The sequence below is a fragment of the Eptatretus burgeri genome, chromosome 9, assembly GCF_056783735.1.
Source record: "Eptatretus burgeri isolate ZD-2024b chromosome 9, Ebu_testis_v1, whole genome shotgun sequence".
Classification (NCBI taxonomy): domain Eukaryota; kingdom Metazoa; phylum Chordata; class Myxini; order Myxiniformes; family Myxinidae; genus Eptatretus; species Eptatretus burgeri.
Genome location: NC_140969.1, coordinates 4,905,296 through 4,931,650, shown reverse-complemented (window position 1 = coordinate 4,931,650; position 26,355 = coordinate 4,905,296). Strand labels below are relative to the sequence as shown.

Sequence of the window (26,355 nt, the reverse complement as noted above, 5' to 3'; positions counted from 1 at the left end):
ACAAAACTATGACATACATATTTCAATATCATCCTCTGTGATAGCAAAATTGAAGAAATAGCCAACAATCATTCTGCATTAAACTAAGGCAGCCATCTTTGCTAACTTATGGAGTTGTTCCGTTTGCAAGCATCTCGTGTACCGCTTGCCAAGCACTTCTCTTAATTACATGCTCTGCTTGCCGAGCAGCTTGACAAGCGGCTTGTAAAGCAGTTGATACGGAACGGCTGGCTTGGCAAGCGATAGCAAGCAGTAGGAAGCTGCTTGTAACGAAAAATGCCCAAGAGCTTCAGAAATCTGTTTATTAATGTCACCAGAAGTCAGCCACCGGTTGCAATAATGATGGTTGTAATCATTTTTACTTCTGCTACGTGTGTGGACCAGCGACTCTTAAGCATGAGTCACATTTGCTCTACGGCGAGGATACGGCAGCCGTACCCCCCCCCCCCCTGAATCGACAGAAACGTGCGGCGGCCGCAGAGTTTCTGAGCTGGCCTCAGGGTGGCCCTACGCCGTATGGCTATCTTTTACAGGCCGTAGGGGTCTCTGTGGAATTAAAGCGCAGAGTTATAACTTTTTCCATTTCTACATTGGCCATAGCAATTCGACAAGCCGTAGCCATGACGTAGATGTGTTCCACATCGACCGTACGTAGGGTGTACGGTGGGCTTGCGTTATTCGTGAGGCTGCCGTAGGCTCTTATCAATGAAAAATGAATTTTGCCAATCCCCAAAAAATTACGGCGGCCGCACGTTCGCCTTAGGGTCCCCCTGCGGTCGCCTTGCGGGCACCTTGATGCTACCTTGCGTCTGCCTTGAAAATTATATGGCCGCCGCAGGGACGCCCTAAGGTCACCGTGCGACATCAAATCAAAGACCGTACGGCACCCTCACGTTTTCGGTCGCCACAATTTCTAAATACCCGATGCGGCTCCCCGAAAAAAAACAAAAAACATGTGACTGCTACATTGTGTGACCGTGGAAATACTGCGGCCGCCCTATAATTGCTAGTGGCGTAGATTTTTTAGACCCTACGGCCGCCGAGCCAAATGTGACTGAAGCATTAGCCTATGCACTGCCCATCTGTAAATACGTCCAATATTCTCCAAGTTTATCTCAGGCTAATATTAAACAATGATAGTGACAGTTACGAATGGGGTTACGCATCGAATAAAGGTCACAATTGTGCTGTAAGGATGTTGGGGACAATATCTCACATCACGCTAGAAGGAATGGCTGGTATGAATCACACATGAGGTCCAAGGTATATAAACAATCCATATGCAGTTCACATATAATCTGTTGGCTTCTAATATCAGACACGCAATGGGATACATCATTCATGTGTTAAGACTCATTTAAGCACCTTTATTAGCTGAAGATCATTGCGGCCTAGCTAGAGGCCTAGCAAGTCGATATGGTCAGGTGTCGTCTGTGGGGGACGTGATAAGCATAGAATGCCTCAAGGACGTCTGGTTTCTTCCAAATTTATTTCAGTTTCGTGTTAAACAACAGTAGTGACTTAAAAAAAGGTAATGTTACGTAAAACAGAATTGACTGAATAGTTTGTGGTTATAATCACTTTTTTCTTCCTGTAGGTGCGTCACAGGATAAACTATTTATGCACCTTAGCATGAAGTTCATCCAGGATGGAAAACCCCCTTGGGGAGCAGTGCAAATGAAGTTGCTGCAACCTCTGTCGTGTGACCCCTAGTCCCCCTTTCAAGTTTGGTTGAGATTGGATACGTAACGACCGAATGCATCACGTTCAGGCAGACAGACGCACCCGGACACGCACCAAAATGCATATTTTAATTTGTTAGGTCTCAGTTCAGAAAGATTTTCATGATGAAGAGTTGTCTGCAGAACGGAATCATTCATTTCACCGAGAGACATCAAGTTAAGGTGGTTGGGGTTATCCGCTTAATGAGAACTAAAGCAAAGCCATCCAAGATTACCCAAACGGTGCTCCTCCAACTTTGGAAGAAAATGCAAAGAGTGGATTTAAATCCTCGTACGTGTGACAAACAATTCACGACATCACTCCATTTGTTGACGCGTTGCGGCGACGCGACGACTTCGCAGTTGAGAAATTAAAGAAAAACCTCTGACGGATTCATTGCATTGACGTTCAAAGTTGTTTTGATGAAGCAAAACAATTATTTTTGTGGCATGCTCACTTCTCAGCCTGTCTCATCAATAGACTCAAAACTGCTATCGTGGTGCAGCGCTGAGCAACAGGAGAGATGTGAAGAATTCCTTCTGCTTCATGACCACACGGTTCAATGACCATCTGGCTCATCAACCAAGAACTATCCATCATTTCGCTCTTCGTCAGCCATTGTGTTTTTGTGGGTTTAGCACTCTTGCGAATTGCTTGAATTTCGGTATTGACCATCGTTTGCTTCACCATAACGATCAGAAGGCAGAAACATCGGGTTTGTATGGGACCACACATTGCAGATTTGGAATGTTATTTTTTGCATGAGCGTGCATTTTGGGCCTTCGGGGCTTGTTGCGCACGCGTATTGTTTTCACGAGATTTTCATGCCTTTTATGACCATTCGCCTTGGTCCTCGGGGCTAAAGTGCACGTGTTCAGCTTTATCAGAACGTTTTGATTTGCTCCCACTTTTTTTTCATATAAAAAGGTGCTTTGTAGCTCGTATGACCACACATTTCGGCCTTAGGGCCAGGGTATACACGTTTGTATTATACACGTGTATCGCTTCGCCGAGCTTTTCCAGGCTTGGCTTGACTTTGCACTTTGGTGTTCGGGCAAATTTTTGTTTTTTTTTAACCACCGAACAATTTGGGAGTTTTAATCCACGCTCCGCTCACATTTATGCTTGTGAACAAGTGTGTGCGTACTCCGTCCGTATCCTCACCCAATTTTTTTTTTTTTAAATCCTGACCGGTGGGGTGTAAAAAAAACACACATGTGCAAATGTCACGACATTACACTTTCAGACATGAGTAGCCACGACGAATTTCACTTACTGACATTCGGCGATGTGATTACAAGTAACGTGTGAAGCCAGCCACACACCGCAGTGATTTAATCCTTGTGAATCCCAGAGGATTGTTTTATAAAAATGAACACGTTCCTTCCATGTCCGAAGCCATAGATAATTTTTCAGGACAATTTCAAACCCGTCAATGTAAATTCCTGCTTTTTGTAAAATCCCGGTGTCGAAGATTGAATCTTATTGAATTTTAAAATTGGTGAAATCTCCTTTATCTTTATGAATATGTAGGAGTGAATACATTTTTTTTAATTTTAAATGAATATATAGGGGCAACTCCACGAAACCATCAAGCTCACCCTCTGACTCAAAAGGAAAATGGTGTCAAATGCACGAAAATCCCTTTGGGGTATCGCGAGAAGCATGGACGTGACGTCAACTGCTCCGCTAAATCATGAGGGATTTGCTCGGGGAGTCGAGCAAATCCTCCTCGGTGCCAATTATGGGACGATTCTCAGGCAAAGTGAGTTATTCATGAGTTATCCCCCAATCCAGGCAAGGATACATTTCATTATGAGTCACTCGAGCCAATGTTAACTTCATGAGTGCGAGGCGAATTCCAAGCAATTCTTGGGCGAAATACCAACGACATTGAAGCTAATTGCCTGCGATTTGCACACACGAATCACTCCGTCCGGCATATGGCCAGCTTTACCCCTCAATACTGGAAACAAGTGAAACGACAGGATGTTGAATCGTTTAATGATCATGTTAACCATGTATCACAAGTGAATGAAAATGACTTTCAGCATTTACAAATCATTTATAAATCAGGCATTATTTAAAAATAATCCTTAATTCTTGGAAGAAAAACAACATCACAGGGGATTGGATTCGAATCTGCGCCGTATGTGTGCTTAATAATAATAATTGAGAAAATGATTTGGTATTGAGTCGACTGGACTCATTGTTGAAAATGAAACTTGTGCTTTTCATTTGAGACTTTAACCCATTATTTCTGTCAGATATATATATATATATATATATATATATATATATATATATATATATATATATATATATATATTTATATATATCTTCTTCTTTCGGCTGCTCCCATTAAGGGTCGCCACAGCGGATCAACCGTCTCAATTTCGTATATATATATATATATATATATATATATATATATATATATATATATATATATATATATATATATATATATATATATATATATATATATATATATATATATATATATATATATATTGTTGCGAATTCGCGCCCACCGGCGTGCGGACGGCCACGTCACTCGAATCGCGACCGCGTCGCCCACCGGATGGACAATTCAGTCGTGACCCTCCGGGAACTATCGCCCGGAGCCAGTCACGGATGGGCCTTTCGACCTCACCACAATCGTGACTATCGGCCACCCGCGTAGGATAGGGTTGTTCACAAAACTCGACCTAAGTACCCACGTGGATGGTAAACTGGGCGATCGTACCTCGCCACAGGTCGACTCCGGACACGAGCCGCTTGGGCGGCCCGTTCCGTACTATCGGGATAACCGAGCGGTGTTATCGTCGACCTCGACGGTTCAGATTATTTACCGGGCATTTTGCACCTACTACGAACCCTTTACGTGAAGCAGGATGGAGGGTCAACAAAGAAAAGACGATGCGAAACGGGAAAACAGTTCACACAATGCACATTTATTTCCCGGCACACGGAGAGCACGTATATACAGCCATACAGTCAAAATGCACATATAGCAACCAAAACAAAAGCAACAACGACGCAGAGCTACTACCGACTACGCACACACACGGCAACACTTATACAGTTCTACTTTACAGACAGCGCCAACACACATTTACACAAAAGCAAAGGAAAGAAGCCACCCTCATAGACAAGGGGGTAGACAGGCCTGTAGGCCAATATGTGCGCGGGACCTGGAGGAGCGGCCAGGTCCGCGAGACTGGGGGGGGGGGGTCCTACCCGCGTCCTCGTGATGCGTTGGCGGGCGAGCCGCAGATGTGGCCGCGCGGCTGTGCCCCGACTCCGTGCTCCTTGGTGGGTTTCGTTGGCACGACGTTTGGAGTGAGGTGTGAATGGGGCCCCCTTTTGCACTATCTCAGCGCGGGGGAAAGGGGAATTGTTGATGCCCTGGGGGAGGAGAATGGCTGGCTGGCTTGGGTCCCGCAACGAGCGATCCCACACCGCGACCTCGTCGCCGACCGCCGTCCTTCTCGCCTCGGACCCGAGCTCCTTTGCCTCTTCCCGCAACTCTTCTCAGCCGACTCCAGAACCCAACTCTCTCGATGACACTCTCTTCCCCCGGCTCTCTTCCACTCTCCAACCAAAACGGACTCACTCTGCCACGATTTGCCTTGCGCTCGCCGTTTTATAGGCTGGCAGGAGCGGCTAATATGCAAATTTTCGGATCAGGATGACCTCGGGGGCGGAGCCACGCTCGCCCATTGGTCGGAGGAAACGGGGGTGTGAACCTCCCCTGATCCTAGAATTTGCATGTATCGATATCACACAGACGCGCCTGGAGGCGGGGCCAAGCCGCCCCGCGCTTGCTAATTGGACGGAGGAGAAGTGGGCGTGCAGCGTTCTTGATCCGAATTTTCCCCTCGGAAAGGCCGCTATTTGCGCTCGCGGCTTGGTGCGCCCGGAGCCAGTCACGGGTGGGCCTTTCGACCTCACCACAATCGTGCCAATCGGCCACCCGCGTCGGATGGGGTTGTTCACAAAACTCGACCTAAGTACCCACGTGGATGGTAAACTGGGCGATCGTACCTCGCCGCAGGTCGACTCCGGACACGAGCCGCTTGGACGGCCCGTTCCGTACTATCGGGATAACCGAGCGGTGTTATCGTCGACCTCGACGGTTCAGATTATTTACCGGGCGTTTTGCACCTACTACGAACCCTTTACGTGAAGCAGGATGGAGGGTCAACAAAGAAAAGACGAAGCGAAACGGGAAAACAGTTCACACAATGCACATTTATTCCCTGGCACACGGAGAGCACGTATATACAGCCATACAGTCAAAATGCACATATAGCAACCAAAACAAAAGCAACAACGACGCAGAGCTACTACCGACTACGCACACACACGGCAACACTTATACAGTTCTACTTTACAGACAGCGCCAACACACATTTACACAAAAGCAAAGGAAAGAAGCCACCCTCATAGACAAGGGGGTAGACAGGCCTGTAGGCCAATATGTGCGCGGGACCTGGAGGAGCGGCCAGGTCCGCGAGACTGGGGGGGGGGGGTCCTACCCGCGTCCTCGTGATGCGTTGGCGGGCGAGCCGCAGATGTGGCCGCGCGGCTGTGCCCCGACTCCGTGCTCCTTGGTGGGTTTCGTTGGCACGACGTTTGGAGTGAGGTGTGAATGGGGCCCCCTTTTGCACTATCTCAGCGCGGGGGAAAGGGGAATTGTTGATGCCCTGGGGGAGGAGAATGGCTGGCTGGCTTGGGTCCCGCAACGAGCGATCCCACACCGCGACCTCGTCGCCGACCGCCGTCCTTCTCGCCTCGGACCCGAGCTCCTTTGCCTCTTCCCGCAACTCTTCTCAGCCGACTCCAGAACCCAACTCTCTCAATGACACTCTCTTCCCCCGGCTCTCTTCCACTCTCCAACCAAAACGGACTCACTCTGCCACGATTTGCCTTGCGCTCGCCGTTTTATAGGCTGGCAGGAGCGGCTAATATGCAAATTTTCGGATCAGGATGACCTCGGGGGCGGAGCCACGCTCGCCCATTGGTCGGAGGAAACGGGGGTGTGAACCTCCCCTGATCCTAGAATTTGCATGTATCGATTTCACACAGACGCGCCTGGAGGCGGGGCCAAGCCGCCCCGCGCTTGCTAATTGGACGGAGGAGAAGTGGGCGTGTAGCGTTCTTGATCCGAATTTTCCCCTCGGAAAGGCCGCTATTTGCGCTCGCGGCTTGGTGCGCTCGGCACCAATCGCCGAACGGGCCCGAGACAGCCCAACGTTCAGTGTTCACAGATGGTGCGGGAATGGCCGTAGAAGGAGAGAGGTGAAGGTGGTGGAGGGTTTTCAGTGGTGGTTGATGGTTATGGTGCCGTTGGGAATGGCGGTGATGCGATGTTTGCGGGATTGAGTTGTGAAGGTAAAGGTCGTGGCTGTTGGCTTTGTTGTTGTTGTTGTTGTTGTTGTTGTTGTCTGAAGGTTGGAGCGTGGTTGTAGTTGGTGACGATGGCTGGCGTGGTGGTTAAGGTGGTTGTTGTGTGATGGCGGTTGAGACGTGGTTGGTTCAAAATAAAGATAGAACAGAAAAACGCCTAACTCAAAGGATCGCAGCCCGAATGAATCACATAAATTCCCTCGATACAACGGGTTTGGGCTAACTACACATGTACTTAGAGATATCTCACCTCCGGGCCCTGAATGGTGGTTTGAGAATTTCCACAGCCGTAACAATATATATATATATATATATATATATATATATATATATATATATATATATATATATATATATATATATATATATATATATATATATATACACATATATATGTATACACTAGTGGGGTGTGCTCACACACTGTGTAAACATACGAACCGTGCTTCCCCATTGTCTCAGGTCGCTCACCTGCATTTTTCTCTTTTTTCTTCTTTCTTTTTTTCATTTATTTATATTTTAATTTGTGGATGTTGTCCGACGATTCCGACTATCAGCTTTGATGTCATTCGGCACGCAAAATTTCACCTGGAAACTTTTTACGTCACCTGGAAGATACCGATCTTTAATATCAGTCAGTCATTCAGTGAGTGAGTTATTCAGTGAGTCAGTGAGTCAGATATAATATACACTCAGTGTAGAAAACATGAGCAACACCTTCCTCATCTTGAGTTGCATCTCCTTTTGCCCTCAGAACAGCCTCAATTTATCAGGACATGGACTCTATAAAGTGTCAAAAGCATTCCACAAGGATGTTGGCCCATGTTGACTCCACTGCTTCTCACAGTGGTGTCAAGTTGTCTGATGGTGGATCTCGACTCGTAATAGTTTTTTCCATGTCATCCCACAGATGCTCGATTGGAATGAAATCTGGTGTCTGGGCAGGCCACTGCAATAAGCTGAATTCACTGTCATGTTCGTGGAACTATTCCTGGCCAATCCCAGCCTTGTGGCATGGGGCATTATCTTGCTGAAGAAATCCATTCCGAGATGGATACACTGCTGCCATGAAGGGATGCACCTGATTGGCAACGATGTTCAGATATCCTGTGGTATTCAAATGTTGCTCCACGTTTATCAAGAGGCCCAATGTGTGCCATGAAAACACACCCCACATCATCACACCGCCACCACCAGCCTGCAATGTTGATACATGGCATGATGTATGCATTTACTCATGTGGTTTTCTCCGTACCCTAGTCCTCCCATCAGTGTGAAACAGTAGGAACCGGGATTCATCAGACCTGGCAATATTTTTTCCAATCGTCCAGTGTCCAGTGTTTTTGTTCCTCAGCCCTCTGCAACCGCAGGTTCTTTTTTGTTGAAAGAGATGTAACTCTGTATGGTTGTTGGCTGCCACACCCCATTCGTGTCAAGGAACGACGAGTTGTGCATTCTTTTATGGGTCTTTTGGCACCAATGTTGTACAGGACTGTCAGTGACTCACTGGAGCCCATCTGTAGCCCTGCACAATTTGTGTGAGCCTACTTTGGCCTCTTTCATCAATGAGTCGTTTCTGACCACTGACCGGCTGTTGGCCACATATCCTTTGTGTGGTGGACCATTCTTGAGATAGACAGGAAACTGTTGAGCATTAAAAACTAGCAGCATTGCAGTTCTTGACACACTCAAACCGGTGTGCCTGGCACCCACTACCCCACCCTGTTCAAAGGCACTCAAATCTTTTGTCTTGCCCATTCACCCTCTGAATGGCACACGTACACAATCCAGTCTCAATCATCTCGAGGCTTAAAAATCCTTCTTTATTACCTGCCTCTCCCCCTTCATCGACTCTGATTGAAGTGGATTTAAGAGGTGCAATCAATAAGGGATCATAGCTTTCTCCTGGATTCACCTGATCAGTCTATTTCTTGGAAAGAGCAGGTGTTATGACTGTTTTGCACACTGAGTGTGTGTGTGTATATATATATATATATATATATATATATATATATATATATATATATATATATATATATATATATATATATATATATATATATATATATATTTATATATATATATATATATACATATATATATATATATATATATATATATATATATATATATATTGTGAGAAAACTCAAGTTCTCACCAAATTTAGTTTCCCGCCCACGAGGTCACGTGACCTTTTTCAGGCTCTCAGGGATTGGTGGGTGAGTCGGCATGTGGTGGATGGACCGCGTCAGAGCCGGGGCGCCATTGTTTGAAACACGTGGCTCTAAGATTTGTCGCACGTTTTAAATCCAATTTTCAAGTGATTTTCAAGACTCTCGACAGCACAGTCACGCTGATCGTTGATAGCTCCGTCTAAAGGAACAAGTTAAATCGGGACGAGTGTGATCGTTATTCCCGGATATCGTTGAGTGGAGCTGTGAGTTGTACGCCCTGTTTTTGGAATTCTATTGTTGCCAAGAGTTCTGGCAGGTTTTTTGTGCTGTGTATTCAATTCTGTCACCAGCCATTTTTGAGATGGAGCCAATAAAATATCGTGCCTACCCCGAGAGGCCGATTTGAAGCACAGTGGTGTGTTTTGTTGTTCTCTTTGTCCACACGTGGACTGCTTGAAGCTCGGACATTAACGTCAGTATTCCGTGCTGGAGGATATTAACAACCGGGATCGCCACAATATATATATATATATATATATATATATATATATATATATATATATATATATATATATATATATATATATATATATATATATATATATATATGTATATACATACAGGGTGAGTAAAAAGTAGCGCCCGATTTCTGTTTTTTCGGCTGTCAAATTCTTTCTGGGAAGTCATGTTGTTAATAATTGTCTTGCAGATTATTAATTTTCGTAATTCATATATTTTTGATTTTGTTTTGCAGGTTAATGCTGCGAGTTTGGAAAGTTACTGAATTTAAACCAAAATGAACCATGAATTACCTTTCAATGAATCAACGCATTGCGGCCGTGAGACATTACTACAAATGCAATAAACAACCAACGATGGTGGCACGCCGTTTGGCACAGGAATTCGATATTAACCCACCTCAGGGAAGAAACATACGATTGATTGTTGAGAAATTTGAAGCAACAGGGTCGGTAGCCACTGAAAAGAAGTCCGGTCGTCCGAAAACGGCAACGAATGTAGCTAAGGCTGAAGAAGCCATCAGAAGACTGGAACAAAGTCCGCAAAAGTCAACTCGCCGTTTATCTGCAGAGTCGGAAGTGAGCTAATCAAGTGTTATCCATATCCTTCACCAGAAAAATGGAAACCTTACATTCCACGCTTACTGCATGCCCTTCATGATGGAGATGACAACCGCCGTCTTTAATTTTGCGAAGAGTTCTTTGCTAAACTTCACAAAGAGGGCACAATGCTAGACAACATCTGGTGGTCAAATGAGGCATGTTTTAAGCTTCATGGCACAATTAACAGACACAACTGTGTCTACTGGGCTGCTAATAACTCAAGAGTGACAGTTGAGAAGGAGGTATATTTACCTGGAGTGACAGTTTGGGCAGCCATATCTCCATTAGGGATAATTGGACCCTTTTTCTTTAGGGGATCTGTCACTGCAGAAATTTACCTGGATATGCTGCAAACTTTATTTTGGGCCAGGGTACAAGATCAGGACTGTTATTTCCAGCATGATGGAGCTCCACCTCATTATGGACGTTATGTTCGTCAGTGGCTTGATGAAAACTTTCCCAAAAAGTGGATCGGCCGCCGCGGTCCGATCGAGTGGCCGGCACGCTCCCCAGACCTTACACCTCCAGATTTCTTTCTTTGGGGGCTCATGAAAGACCTTGTTTATCGTGAAAAGCCTCGTACCATTCAGGAATTGAAGGCTCAAATCACTGCAAAGTTTGAGGAAATTGATATCGAACTCTGCAGACGTGCTTGCCGCTCTGCGCCTGCTCGGCTGCAATTGTGCATCGATCACGAGGGAGGGCACTTTGAAATTTGCAAGTAAAACAGCTTGGTACAGTTCCGTAATAATTTTTTCTTGAATAAATGGTTATATGAACATGTCATTCATTTATTTCTACCTTCTTGTACACTGTAATACAAATGGCAAACAAACAATCAACTGACAGAAATTGGGCGCTACTTCTGACTCACCATGTATATATATATATATATATATATATATATATATATATATATATATATATATATATATATATATATATATATATATATATATATATATATATATATATATATATATATTGTTGTGGATTCGCGCCCGCCGGCGTGCGAACGGCCACGTAACTCGAATCGCGGCACGTCGCCCACCGGACGGACAATCCAGTCGTGACCCTCTCGGACTAACGCCGGGAACCAGTCACGGGTGGACCTTTCGGTCTCACCGCGATCGAGCCAATCGGCCCCCGCGTGGGATAGGGTTGCTCACCAAATTCGACCTACCTAAGTACCCACACGGAAGGTAGACCGGGCGATCGCACCTCGCCGCAGATCGACTTCGGACACGGGCCACTTAAGCGACCCGTTCCGTACTATCGGGATAACCGAGCGGTGTTATTCGTCGGCCTCGACGATTCGATTAATTATCGGGCGTCTTAGCCCACGACCAACCCTTTACGTGAAGCAAGATGGGGATTCAATGAGAGAAATGACGAAGTGAAGCGGGAAAACAGTTCAACAATAAGCACATTTATTTCGCGATGAACGGAAAGCACACATTTACAATTCCACCAAAAGCACATGTAAAAGAAGAAGACAAAAAGCAAATGCAACAATGCAGATCTATCCGACTACCGGGCACTCGGCAACACTTATACAATTTTACTTCACAGACGGCGCCGACAACACATATTCCCAAAGCAAAAGAAAAGAGAACCACCCTCCAGGATGAGGGGGTAGGCAGGCCTGGGGCCGAGACCATGTCGGGCCTACCCGTCTGATGATGAGACGCGGAGCGGCGGTGGTACCTCAACTCCGCGGGCCTCGCGGACAGTGTCTGGTAGGGGGTGGGAAGGGGGCCCCCTTTGTCGCACTATCTCAGCGCGGGGGGGAAACAGGAGGGGGTTGCTGATGCTCGGGGAAAGGAGGATTTCACAAAATCTCGGGTCCCGCGACGAGCGTCTCCACCACGACCTCGGTCGCGCCGCCGGCCTTTCCCTCCGCAGTTCCCCGAATCCGACGCGAGCACCCCCTCGTCCGCCTTCGCCGCCGCCGCCTCTCCACAGCTCCATCCTCTTCACTCCGACTCCGCGAACTCCCAACTGCGAACTCCCAACTGCGAACTGCTTCTCCGAACTCCCAAACTCAACTCCCTCCACTTCCAACTCAACTCTTCCTCCTGCGAACTGAACTGCCTCGACTGACGAACGCGGCCCCTTATATCCCCCGTGGCCTCGCTCCTTCATCTTTGACCCTCTGCCTCCGACCTTTCACCTCTCTTGCTGGCTCCCCATTGGCCCGAAGAAAAGTGGGCGTGAATGCTTTTTGATCCATGAATTTGCATATAGCGACCGCCCTCCAACGCCCTGGAGGCGGGGCCAAATAGCCCCTCGCTCACCGATTGGACGGAACAAAAGTGGGCGTGAGTCGTTTTTGATCCGTTTTTCTTCGGTGAGTCCGCGATGCTTTTGAACACGCTGCTCGGTGCGCGCCCTACACGAGTCCAGCATCGGCGCCCACGAGTGGCGCGAGATGACGGTGATGCGATGGTGGCGAGTTGTGACGGTAAAGGTCGTGGCGGTTGTGGTGAAGCGGCGTTGTGGTTGGTGGTTGTTGTTGTGATGGCTGTTGAGACGTGGTTGGTGGTGGTAATAATGGCGGTTGGTCCAAAATAAAGATAGTAAAAGAAAAACGGCTATCCTGAAGAGTCGCAGCCCTCATGAATGACATTTATTCCCTCTAGACAACGGGTTTGGGCCTAACTACACATATACTTACCGAGATATCTCACCTAAGGGACCTGAATGGTGGTTTGCGAATTTGGTCAACCACAACAATATATATGTATGTATATATATACATACATACATTTTTAAAGAAGGCGGTGGCGCTTCCAACCAAAAGTAAAAAACTAGATCGACTCCGCTAATTTAAACAAAAAAGCGAGAGCAGAGCCGGTCTCGGTCAACGTTTTGCCGGCTTCTCAGTCGGCTTCATCAGAGCCTTGACACGTGTCCGGTTTTTATTTCGATACGACCGCCCATTTCCGGTCACGTGCTGCTGCTCGAGGTCAAATAGAGGAGTGCTTTTTTATTTTACAAAAGCAAAAACAAACGTCAAATCATATCATTGAAAGGGTGCTCTGCTCTTTTTTGTTTTTATTAACACGCAATCTGGTGTTGTCGGTGTGTGGGTGAGCATGTGTGTGCGCTCGTTGTTGTGTTTGTGTTTCCGGCGCACGAACACGGCTGGTTTCTTGTCCGGTTTGGGCATGATGAGGTGTTGGTTGTGCGAGTGTTTTGGTTCTCGTTGGGTGTTGTTCACAAGTGGATGTGGTGTTTGGGATTGGGTGTTTGTTGCTCACCTTATCCAGCCGTTTGCACCATCCAGTTTTCGCCATTTGAAATCAGAGGTGTGTGTTGTGTGGGTACGTCCACCGTCTCCCCAGTTGGACCACCCTCCCGGCTCTTCACGTGCCACGCTTCCAAAATCAACCTGTGATGTTTGTTAGATGTAGTGTCTTGGACACGGGTCCCATCAAAGTCAAATTTATGCCCACATTGCAGGCAATGACGTGCTATGGCTGACTGGGTCACCTTTCCAAGCCTAATTGCTCCATCATGTTCATCTAGCCGTTGTTTTAAATTTCTTCCAGTTTCACCAATGGAGAATTGGTCACAGTCTTTGCATGATGAATGGTAAACTATTCGAGATTTATCACCATTTGGTATTGGGTCCTCTCGTTTTGAGATGACATTACGGATGGTGCGTCGTAGCTTATAGGCTATGCCAATCCGTGCCGCATATACTACCCTGCCAATCCTTTCAGAAAGGCCCGGGTAGCATGGCAGTACACAGTGCTCAAATGTGTCTGGCCCCTTCCATTCTGTCCTTTTTTGGTTCTTCCAAGTTCTGTTTTTCAATTTCCATTGTGCTGTGACTGCTGGGGAATACCCGGCCAAGTTCAACCAGAAGGTGGTCTGCCATGTTTGTATGCACAAAGACGATGGTGTCGTCTCCATATCAGTTCCAGTACCATGGGAGCCAATTCTAATGAGACTCAAATATCCTTCGTTCGAGTTCCTCCATCACCAAATTTGCTACAACAGCGGAGACCGGTAAACTCATAGCTGTGCCAAATTCTTGTCGGTAGTGTGCACCGTCATCGATGAAGGTCGTACTGTTCAGACACATCTTCAGCAAGCTCGCATCGTCCTCAGGTGTTAGTTTGCTGTTTTGACAAGCCATTTTCCAATTGTTTGAATGTTTCGACCGGTCTAGTGTGACGCTCACCGCAAGATCGAATGGGATGTTGGTGAAAAGGGAAACCACATCGAAAGATACCATTGTCTCATCGTCTTGGATTCTAACCTCTCCTTTCCTTTGGACAAATTCTCCACTATTCTTAACTTTTTTTTATCAGTCTTTCCTACAAGGCTGCCAATGATACGTGCTAGAAAGCCTGACAATCGATAAAATGGTGCATTGACGAAGGACACGATGGGTCTCAGAGGGACATTGTCTTTGTGGATCTTGGGAAGACCATACCATCTGGGTGCTCAACCATTGCTGCAGTGAAGTCAATTGTAGTCCTGGTTTCCCTGCTTGCCTGCTCATCTTAGCATGGACAATCATGTGTTCAAGGACCGTTGTTGCTTTGGAGATGTGTCATCAGGTAATTTTTGATACGTTTTACCATCCTCCAGTAGCGATATGACTTTACCATGGTAAGATTCCTTCTCCATTACTGCCACTGCCCTGCCCTTGTCTGCTGGTACAAAGATCAAATCAGTCCTGTTTCTCGGACTTTTTATAGCCTTCAGCTCTGGTACCGAGAGGTTCGGTTTAGGTTTACTCGTGTGTATAAAGACTCCGGTGGTCTGGGCCAAACGATACGTGATCGTGGTTTTCTTCAGGATCGTTACTGAGCCCAGGACGGCTTCCAACTGTAGTTTGTTTGTAGTGATATTCCCAGGGATGGTTTTTAATATCTCTATGAGACTTTTCATCATCATTCCCATGAGGTTCTTCGTCATCACTGGAACAACTTTGGCATTCTTCAGCTTCCAGGATCTTTTCACTTCATGCTTGAGGTCTTGGTATTTGGTCATTTTCTTGATTTCTGCATCGTTAGTTCAAAATCACCTGGATTAACACCTCAACTAGCAATGACTTTTTATTTTTTTTTGCACGAAGTATGATATCGAGTTGCAATGCTTTGTTTTTGATGTTCACACCCGATGGGATCATTAGGTCGTACGTGAGCGGTACTTCAATATTTTCAGTGGTTGCTTTTGGTTAATGTTCCCACGAATTTTATGGAACTGGAATATCAACCTTTTACCAGATATGCCAGTGGATTACTTGACAAACTCTATTGTGTCATTGTGTGTGCAGCTGTTCTGACATGTTATTATTTTTTTTTCGTGTTTGGCCATTAAGCATCAAATCATTCTCTTGAGTAACCCCACCTCCACCCTTCACTTGTCTTTTTTTTAACTCCTCCCCCCCCCTCTCCACTCTGTCCTGTCCTCACTCGCCCCACCCCGAATAAATTGCAGCACTCTCCTCCCACACCTCTGTTGCCCTCTCACTGACTTCCTGTGTGTGTGTCAGTGTGTGTGTGTGTTTGTGTGTGTGTTAGTGTGTTAGTGTGTCAGTGTGTGTGTGTGGGTGTCAATGTGTGTGTGTGTGTGTGTGTGAGTGTGTCAGTGTGTGTGTTTGTCTGTGTGTGTGTGTGTGTGTGTGTGTGTGTGTGTTAGTGTGTGTCAGTGTGTGTGTCAGTTTGTCAGAGTGTGTGTGTGTGTGTGTGTGTGTGTGTGTGTGTGTGTGTGTGTGTGTGTGTGTGTGTGTGTGTGTGTGTGTGTGTGTGTGTGTGTATCCTCCATAAATCCAAAACCATAAAACCGAGCAGCCTGAAACTTTGTATGCATATTAAGGGAACTCCAAGGAAGTGTAAGAGTGTAGATTGTGTGTTTGAGTTAATTAAAACATCCCTTTTGAAGATAATTAACAGCCTTATTTAATTATATCCTTCATCAGGCGATACTCGGCCACCTCACTGCCTGGGGTCTTAAGGCGTTTCCTTGGTAACCTCGCTGGGGTCTGAAGCCGCCATGTTTTTTTTGGCCTGCTCCGCCTCGCCTCGCCACAGGCCGCAACGATTTCTTTACGATAAAGTTTCTTTCCCATTTTCCTTATATTATCGAATACCTGTTCATCATAGCTACGAATCGCCGGGTATGTTACAATGCTTATTAACACCCGGAGACGTCAGCGTTCGTGGCTTTATTTAGTTTACGAATGTGAATAACCGAGAGAATCTGTTAAACCAAATATTATTACTAAATGTAAGATCCGGATTTGAAAGTATCAGCCGTTCCGACTCTGAAAAGTGTTGATTTATCCGATTCGGACATTACATCGGCGTTTCCAGATACATCGTTTTATCAACGGCAATTGGTAATCGCTTGTCAAGCCGGGCGTTCCGTTGGAGCGCTTGCTGGAGTGCTTAAGCCACTTGACAAGCTGTACAGTCCAGTTGGTGTCCTGATCGGGATGAACAGTCGACAGTGACTCCGAGGTAGAGGTAGAAGTAGAGGTACGGACACAGCACACACGGACGTGGTACATGTGGGTAGATGTCGATCTGTACGGACTCTCCGTGGACATGCCGTGGTGCCCGTTACTGGTGCCGTGGGGGTGAAGTTTCATCCCGGGATCTTTATGGACGTTCTAACAGGTTTTCCTTTGTCCTCGTGTCTGTTTATAAAGTATTTAATTATCTGATTTGTTTGTAAAGTTTATTTGTTTCTCTTTGTGAGTTTCAAAACAAAATATATTTGATAAAACCCGATTTCCGAGCCATTTATCATATTAATGTATTTTTTTAATTACCGAGACAATTTTTTTCCACCAATCACACGCCGCTGTTTATGAAGATTAATGTTTGTGATCATCTCCCTGAAACGTCGATATAAATGTAACGTTTTTTGGTGAAAGATACTTAAGGTTTGTGTGTTGTATACAGTACGTACTATAGTTGGTAATTACACATACAGTATGTACTGTAGTTGGTAATCACACTGATACAGTACGTACTGTGGTTGGTAATCACACTGATAACAACCTGATGATTCCCCAAAAATTGCTGATATCGGCCAAGTGTGCGTGTATGTATGTGTGCACGCGTGCGTGTGCGTGTGTGTCTCTCATGCAGTGAATAACAATGTTTGGTGATGGTGAGATGTTGCTCTCCCCACATCCGCCCGAGCTCCCTCTTCTTCATCCTCTCTGCCTCGCCTCACCCCTCGTCTCTCTTCTCTCTTCTCTCTTCTCTCTTCTCTCTTCTCTCTTCTCTCTTCTCTCTTCTCTCTTCTCTCTTCTCTCTTCTCTCTTCTCTCTTCTCTCTTCTCTCTCCCTCTTTCTGCCCCCCCATTATTGTCCCCATCAACAAAGTGACGGTATATATAGTGTGTTAATGTTAATATTTTGTTTTTTTTATGACGATGAAAGTCTTGTATATTCATAGTTTACATTTATACCACTTGTGTGTTCATTATATTCATTTATCAGGCTCTTCGGAGGGGGTAACAGTACTTTGTAAACACCCTGTAGATTCTTGGCTGAGAGGCATTCTGTAAAAGTGTTACCTTAGAAGCGGAATTCAATGTTATTCGTCAAATGGATGCTCGTGAATGTGCCGTTGATGTTTCTGGGTTAACTTTGACCCCGATCTATAAACATGGTGTGCTTCAGGAAGAAGCAGAAGATGTGCTGCTAACTTTGACTGCTTCCGGAAGACATTTATTTGTATTTATATGTCTGGTCATCGTTTTGTATTTATTTATACATACGAATACGTTGCCGTACGTGCAAAAAAAAAAAGATAATAAAAAAAACTTTCAAACTACGTGCCAGAAACAACAACCACACAGGCCATTCCTTCGCTCTCGCGTGCCCGTATGTACGTGCATGGCCGTACGTGCAAAAGAATTTTAAAAAACTTTCAAACAACCACACAGCCGTTCCTTCGCTCTTGTAAACGACGACTGGATTGGGGCATTGTGTTTATCTATAAATGCGCATACGAAATGGAGAAATTATGAGAATACAGTAAGTCGTCACAATCCGGAAGTCCGTACGTTGTAACCCGTAATGGGGAACGCGGCTGAGGATCTCTTCCCCAACGGCCACGCCTATGCAGCAACGTGTTCTGTCATTGGTTGGTAAATAAATGGCCATAACTTGGGAAGCACTTTTCCGATTAATATCAAACCTTGAAAAGGCACATACTCAGGTCCCCAGCAATATACCTGGCAAGTTTCAATTAGATCAGACCAGTGGTTGTCGAGAAACAGCGGACACGCACACGGACACACTGCTGGAATTATCGATGGATGTGAACTTGAATATCACTGTCATTTATCAAAAAGGCTTCGGTACCATACAGCAATTAAAAAAAAATAAAACCAAAAAATCAATTTTTTCCCAAATTTTCAATCTCCCCCCCCCAAACCACTCCATTGCAATCACTAATGAACTTCTGAAAGTTTGACGGAGATTCGTTCAGCCATCTCTGAGAAAAATGACAACACATGGACAAATACGCACACACACACACACACACACACACACACACACACACACACACACACACACACACACACACACACACACACACACACACACACACACACACACACACACACACCTCTCTCATCGTATTGATGTGAATGCATACGTCTATAAAATACATTTTTATTGGAATATGAATTCGACACAATAAAACCGAAAATGTCTGTTTGTCCACTGTGTGAACATATACTAACGTCGTGAACACACACCATACAAACACACCAGGGTGCAAACACCACACAAATACCAATACCACACAAAATACAACACCCAAAACCACACAAGTCCTGTCGAGGGTCTCCAATGTCTGATTGATTTTTCATGTTGTTGAGGCTTAATGAGTACAGACCTTTACACAATCATACATGAGTAACACGTATAGGCTCATGTGTTTGATTTTATTCCCTGAAGTAAGCTGTCAAAAAATGAACTCTGATGCACTCTTTGTGTTATTTTTCCCTTCAGTTTGTAGTTATTTATGTTTACAAAAAGCAGACACAAAATAAACATCATCAACATTTTTAATTATTGTCTTTCAGTACGTGCAAGTATCAAAAATGATCACCTGGTCGTGTCCAGTCTCGTGACAAACGACAAAAGGTCATTTGAATAGCACACTAAATGTTTTTCACCCCTCAGCCCGAATTGGGCTAAGGGGTATTGTCGTCACAGGCGTTGTCCGGGCGTCCATCCGTCCGGGCGTCTGTCAACTTTTGGTTTCCGTCAATTTTGAGGAGAACGCCTTGTCCGATTGAATCCATTTTTGCAGGGTGTGTTGGGGCTGGGTAGAGGAAGGTTCCTTTCGATAATGAGCGCAATTTGATTCTCAGCACGGCTACCAGGGGGCCAAAACTGAAAACGTAGAAAATGGCTATTTTTCCTGAACGAATGGCTGGATCATCGCCAAATTTTTATCACAGGTATATCTGATGAAGATACATGATATATATAACCCAGGTTTTTGATTTGACCTACTTTTCAAGGTCACAGAGGTCAAAGTTCATACTTCGGTGTTCGGACGTCCGTCAATTTTGGTTTCTGTCACTTTTGAGGAGAACGCCTTGTCTGATTAAATCCATTTTCGTAGGGTGTGTTGGGGTTGAGTAGAGGAAGGTTCCTTTCGAAAATGGGTGTGCTGCAATTTTCACGAGCCGCCACGGTAGCCATCTTGAAGTCTGATTGATTTTCGATATGACGTCCAACGTGCTCTAACTGACTGCATCGTCGTGATATCACTCCTTCTTTTACAATGCATGGGCTGAGGGGTTACGCCTGCTTTGCGGAACTATTTTTATTTCTTGCATGGACGAATGAAAACCAACAAAATTTTCCACTGGTACAGACAATAAACCGAGGAATTCAACTGGCAGTGTTTAGAATATGTCACAGTTTCTTATAGATTACCCATCATTATTTAAATTAATACGTGTAATGTGTGCATCTGTAACTACAGAGTTTATGGAAACACCTTACCCCACACAGTCTTGAGAAAAAGGACGTGGGAAGGGTCTTTGAACACGTCGACTGCCAACTCTTGCCGGCAGTGAAATGCCCTGATCATGTCGAGCAAGCCGATTTCATTCACAATCATTTGTTTTTGCATTCTAACCATCTCTTCTTGAGTCTTAGTTGGGTTGAAGTGAGCGTTTAACAGAAATCATATTTGCACACTTTCATGATTTTCGGTATCGCGTTTCATGGTACAACAGCAATTTGATCATGGTCACATCGATGTATGTTTACCGAACTGCCGGCAGATCGTTGGGTGCGTTATCTGACATGCCAGCATATTCTGTTCACAATACAAGAGCGCAATCTTTTCGACGAGAACACACGTCGAGGCAGAACACGGTACACTCAGCACGACGAGAATACTCGTAATTGGCAACCAACGTGTTCGTCTCTCGCTTTGCGATTCCGAGCACGGTCGATATTTCCTAGGAGCCGCAATCTTGTCCGAATCTCGATATTCCCCAACACCGAGAGCGGGAGCGGCAAAATTTATTGGCTGAGGTGCCGTAACGTGACATCATATTTTGTTCAAACACAGTACTAACTAAACTGGAGGTTTTGAAAGTGACAACAAGGCGATTTGTGTTCGACACTGTTCAAGTATACAATTCAATTGAAATAAAATAAAGATTTTATCGGTTGTATAATTTCTTTTCTGTTTTTCTTTTTTTTTTTTAAAGTTTACCACTGTTGATGCACTGCCATTTCACACCACCCGGTCTTACACATTTCATTAGTTCTTCGTGCCTGTTGTTTATGTCCTTTATGATGTCCCAAAAAACAGTGCGTTTCCTGTTTTGAATGATTTTCAATTTCGCGTTCTTGCCAGACAAGCAGACAATATCGTGATTTTTAAATGAAGGTTGTCTGTCAAGAAATCATGAGTGTGGAATTACTTGATCTATCACCTGATACCGAGGTAACAAAGAATCACTGACACAGTAAAAGTGTGTAGTTGGATATCACGCGACCAAAGTATCAGCATTTTCCGATGAAGACGCACATGATGGCGGTGAAGTGAGGAAAGTGTCCGACAAATGAGAAAACATTCAATGATTCTTTACCTGGACTAGAGAGTGAAACAAATGTCTCGGTGATGATTCATGAGATAAATATTGTCCTTCATGCACGAGATGATGTTTTTATTCAACTCCAAGCTTCATTTAACTGTTATGCCACAATGTAAAAAGACTCGTTTCTAACATAGGGCACAGTTTGGCAACACCGCCAGACTCCAGTGGTATAATGGTTAGAGTATCTGCTCGAAGTCTGGGAGGCCGGCGGTTTGAGTCCGATCCTTGCTGAGTCGCCATATGATGATCAGCATTTAGAGGATAGAGCACAGTCACACCCCGTTGGTTGGCATCCACAGACAGGAATTTCTCCATCATTGCACCGCTGAGTATATCGAGGAAAGTGACGTCATAAAGATGGCGTCACCGGTACCCAGAGTGATCCAGGAAGTTGTCACTTCCCATAAGTTCGGCGGCTGTTTTTCTCTGAAATGTTTTCTGGTGTGTATGTGTGTGTGTGTGTGTGTGTGTGTGTGTGTGTGTGTGTGTGTGTGTGTGTGTGTGTGTGTGTGTGTGTGTGTGTGTGTGTGGTTTTATGTTGCAGCTCCACGAGCCTTCGGCCCTGAGAAAAATATAGTTGCTCACGACTTCCTCACGTAATTTATTTCACTCCTATCTTCATCCCATAACCTTCAATGCCTGATTTGTCTTTTTCCCCTTTCCAATTCCCAAGCTCACCACTGCACCCCCCTCCCTTATCTCCATCTCCGTAGCAATCGGTGAATATATCTGACGACTTTTGTGGCCTCAACCTGAACCAGCCCCTGGCAGGAGAACAGACCGTTTGGGGTATACCACTGCTGGCTGAGGCTCAGGATGGCATGACAGCTGTCCGCGCCTATGTATACAATGAACAATATGCTATTGTCTTTGTTGGAACAACTGGTGGAAACCTGAAGAAGGTAAGCATAAGACTTGGATCATTGAAATGTGCTGCTGTGAATTACTTCTTTCCATAAGTGGCAGACATTTTAATATTGTTTTTTTTTCCATTCGTATTGAGCACTAAGGTTTTGCACCAACCACTGGATGTTTAAATAACAAGTGCTGTTGATTGTGGTTTGAGCGCTACTAAACACCAAACCCTCTGCCTGGAGGCAGTTTTGTCCACCATCTGATTGATTGGATTGTGATTTGATGTTGTGAAAGAAGCACTCAATGGGAACCCAGAGCAAGGTTATTCTGCTTCTATGAGAATCACTCTTTTCTGGAACTAGCCATGCCACTAGTGTAAAACTGAGGTCTAAATTCCAGATCAAAAATCAGAGTTGCTGCACTGACATCACAGTACCATTTGATTGGTTATGGCACCAAGGAATTTGAGTCATGAGGGATCGATATGAAAATCTGACAATTGCTGGAATCACACCTGCCACATTGTAGGATGCATGTGGTTATTGGAGGACAATCATCACGACCCTAGGACATAGTTGAATGAGTTAATTAAGGTCGTGAGTGCAACCTAACCATCTTCAGCTGCTTCATCAATGCTCTTCCGTCCACCACAAAGCCAGTTGTAGGGTTGTTTCTTGATGATCTTAGAGTACGCTACTTGTCACCATTCATAACACTTACAAAAATGCAGCAACATATTCCTGCATGGAGCAAGATCTTGATGACATCCAGGGTCCGTCTGACAAGTGGTAATTAACAACAGAGAAGCGATAGAGTAATGACTATCGCCAACATAACAGATGCCAGTCTTACGGCCCTGATTTTCAGTAGCACACTCATTCCAGAGACCTCCATTGTTAACAACCTGGAGATCACTATTCAGCAGATTATTTGATCAACTTGCGATGAAGCTGAGTCTACGGGCCTATCACTTCACCATTGCCTACAAGTCGATGGTTTTTCTGTCTTCTTCCCCCTCATTTCTGGTCTTGCCCTCTCTGTGCTTTGTACCCCTCCCCCCACCAAGGTATCTGCAGGATGCATGCGGTCCACCATGCAATCCCCGCTGATCTTTTCTGCCTGAATCCAGAACCACTGCTCACCTCCACTTATTTATTCCTCTTTTTCCCCACCTGAAGAACCACCTTCCACAAACTTCAATCTCATTCCTTTTTTCCATGATCTTTTCCACACCCATTAAACCACCTCCACCACTCCAACATTTTTGCTTATGAATCCTTCTTGTCCATCTCTTGTGTTCTCCTCTACTACCCGTCGTTTTGTTTTGTGTCCTCTCTTCCACGAGCCTGGACCATGTATGATGGTCCGATCTGGTTGTGGACCTTAACCAAAATGTAATCGACTTGTTCTCGTCACCGAACCAACTCATCCACCAAGTTTTGTCATAACTCGTCGCCAACTTTTTGAGATATTGTGCAATATATAATGTTTGGCTCCATCTCTCGACTGGTGAAGAATCGCTTCAAAATTCCAGGATGCAGATCTAAATCTGGATCTTCACCAAAATCTAATCAGTTCATCCTTGTCACACACCCAACCTGTCCACCAAATTTCATCTGAATCCATCCATAACGTTTTGAAATATCCTGCTCACAGACAAACAAACAGATAGACAGGAATGAAAACACAACCTCCATCCGCCTTCGGTGGCACAGGTAACACGAAAAGTACAGTAATGCTGGGAATCCAACCTGTTTCAGTTTAAGTCACACAACATCTTGACTTGCATGTATGTTGTCGCTCCTTGTCAAAGTTGGATCGATATCCTGGAATGCCATACTGAGGCCATCAGGGGAAAACATCCCTACAGGGAGTCTTGCAGTTTAAACACAAGGTCCACCATCGTTCATCTTTTCTGGGCAACTGAGATTGGGTACTAAATGGTGCCTTAAAGGGGGCATGACCCACATTCCATAAGTGAAGAAAGACGATTATTTTTATCACTTTTTTTTGGACACGTTGCCAACAGTTGCACATATTGGAGTGAATGCAGGTGATCACATCAGATCTCTCAATTTAAGTAAATTTGAGCTTGATGAGGACCTGAATGAGAGACCTCCAGGGAAGGCAACGTGGTGTTTGCTCACGGACAGCAAGACACTCTCTGGTTGGTACTGTGCTCGCCTTGGTGAAATCTGGTCATGAATTTGTTCTTCACGAAAACTACATTCCTGGCACAATTGTAATCATAGAGTGCTGCATCTCAAAACAAACCATCCTTAAGATCCGGTTATAAATCTGGCCTTCCCGTCTGCATTAACATTGTGCATGTTAAATATCCCACAGTGTCTCAAAAATAGGAAACTATTGAGTGCCAGTCCACCAACCAAATTTCCATTCCCTGCCTGGAGATTAATGTGATGTGCAAGTTCATTATTAGAGATGTTAAAAACTTGTTTTAAGGTAAAGTGAGATCAAGTTAATGTTAAGAATGAGGATGCTACGTGTAGAAAATGAGTGTAACTCTTTCGGGTTGTTTGGTATCCACTGTACACAGTAGAACAACCTTTTTCATATCCCCATGCCATGAAAAGTTCTTGCCATATTGGGCCTCTTTCAGGAATCCAAACTGGAGGTAGTCGTCCTCGCTTTCAAAAGTTGAGTTGGTCACAGAGAGTCGTGTGCACGGTACCCTGTTGGGATGCCAATTTTATTGGCAATATTATCTAATGTCATGAGGCGATCACGGATAAGTTGATCCACACGGACGAGCAGGTAGTAGCTGAATTTTTGTCGAAGTTGAGGGCCCTTGTGGACGTTTACCCTCCCCAGCTAGTTTTTAATGTGGATAAAACGGGCCTTTTCAGAAGGGGATTACGTTTATTTCCACAGAAAAGTGGGCAAGCCTCTGGCTTCAATGTTGCAAAAAACCGCCCGACACTCCTTGGCGGCTTCAGGAGACTTTGAGTTAAAGCCCCCTTCTCTTGTACCATTCCGAGACGCCACGGGAATTAGCGCATCCGGTGCACGTATCCTCATGAACACAATGCTTTATGAGCCCCATTCTGCACGAAATTGCTATTGCGTGGATCTCCCAAGAACCTTTCCTTTACACAAACCGGGGTACTATATACATACTACATGCAGCACGTACAGTAGTGTGTGTGTATGTGTATAACATGTATATAATAATATGTGTACAATATATGATTGTGATATATATATATATATATATATATATATATATATATATATATATATATATATATATATATATATATATATATATATATATATATATATATATATATATATATATACACAGGGGGCTGCAAAAGTAGGTATACAATAAGGAGCATACCAGTATATCATTACTGTATACCTACTTTTGCAGCCATATATATATATATATATATATATATATATATATATATATATATATATATATATATATATATATATATACATATATATATATGTATATATATATATATATATATATATATACACACACACATGTACAGTCTCAGGGGTGTAATGGTTTGAGTATCCGCTCTGAGTCTGGAAGATCGGTGGTTCAAAGTCTTTAAAAATATCGTGCTACATACTGCTTCCTTGCTTGACACTCAACATTTAAGAGGCTAGAGCACTGACAAACAACGCTGGGAAGGCAATGGCAAACCACCCAGTATAACCCTTGCCAAGAAACTGCTTCTGCAGCAGGAACACTCTGTAAAGAGTGTGGTATATCAAAAAAAAAAATCATAACTTCCATGAGGTGTGTTTAAAGGTTTCAAGGTCTAACATGTATGGGATCTTCATTATAAATTAACATTTTCACCTCTTTTGAAACCTCACCTTCCAAATGGGAAATGGGTCGTTTTATATCAACTTTGGGAACACATGAGATCATTTAATAAGCAGAGATCATTGTTCAACCATCTACA

General features: G+C 44.5%; 1 protein-coding gene across 7 annotated transcripts in view; it reads left to right on the top strand.

Moving 5' to 3' along the window:
• The window catches only part of LOC147019454 (plexin-A4-like), a 537,201-nt gene that overhangs the window by 92,332 nt on the left and 418,514 nt on the right, over positions 1-26,355 (top strand). For 5 of the 7 annotated variants that reach the window (XM_085893965.1, XM_085893967.1, XM_085893963.1 and 2 more), the window contains one exon: positions 22,267-22,455. In XM_085893965.1, the coding sequence (XP_085750091.1) occupies positions 22,267-22,455 (189 nt within the window). Of the gene's footprint in view, positions 1-16,422; positions 16,572-16,667; positions 16,933-22,266; positions 22,456-26,355 lie in introns of those variants that run through there. The other 2 variants (XM_085893968.1, XM_085893969.1) reach the window with 2 other exon arrangements.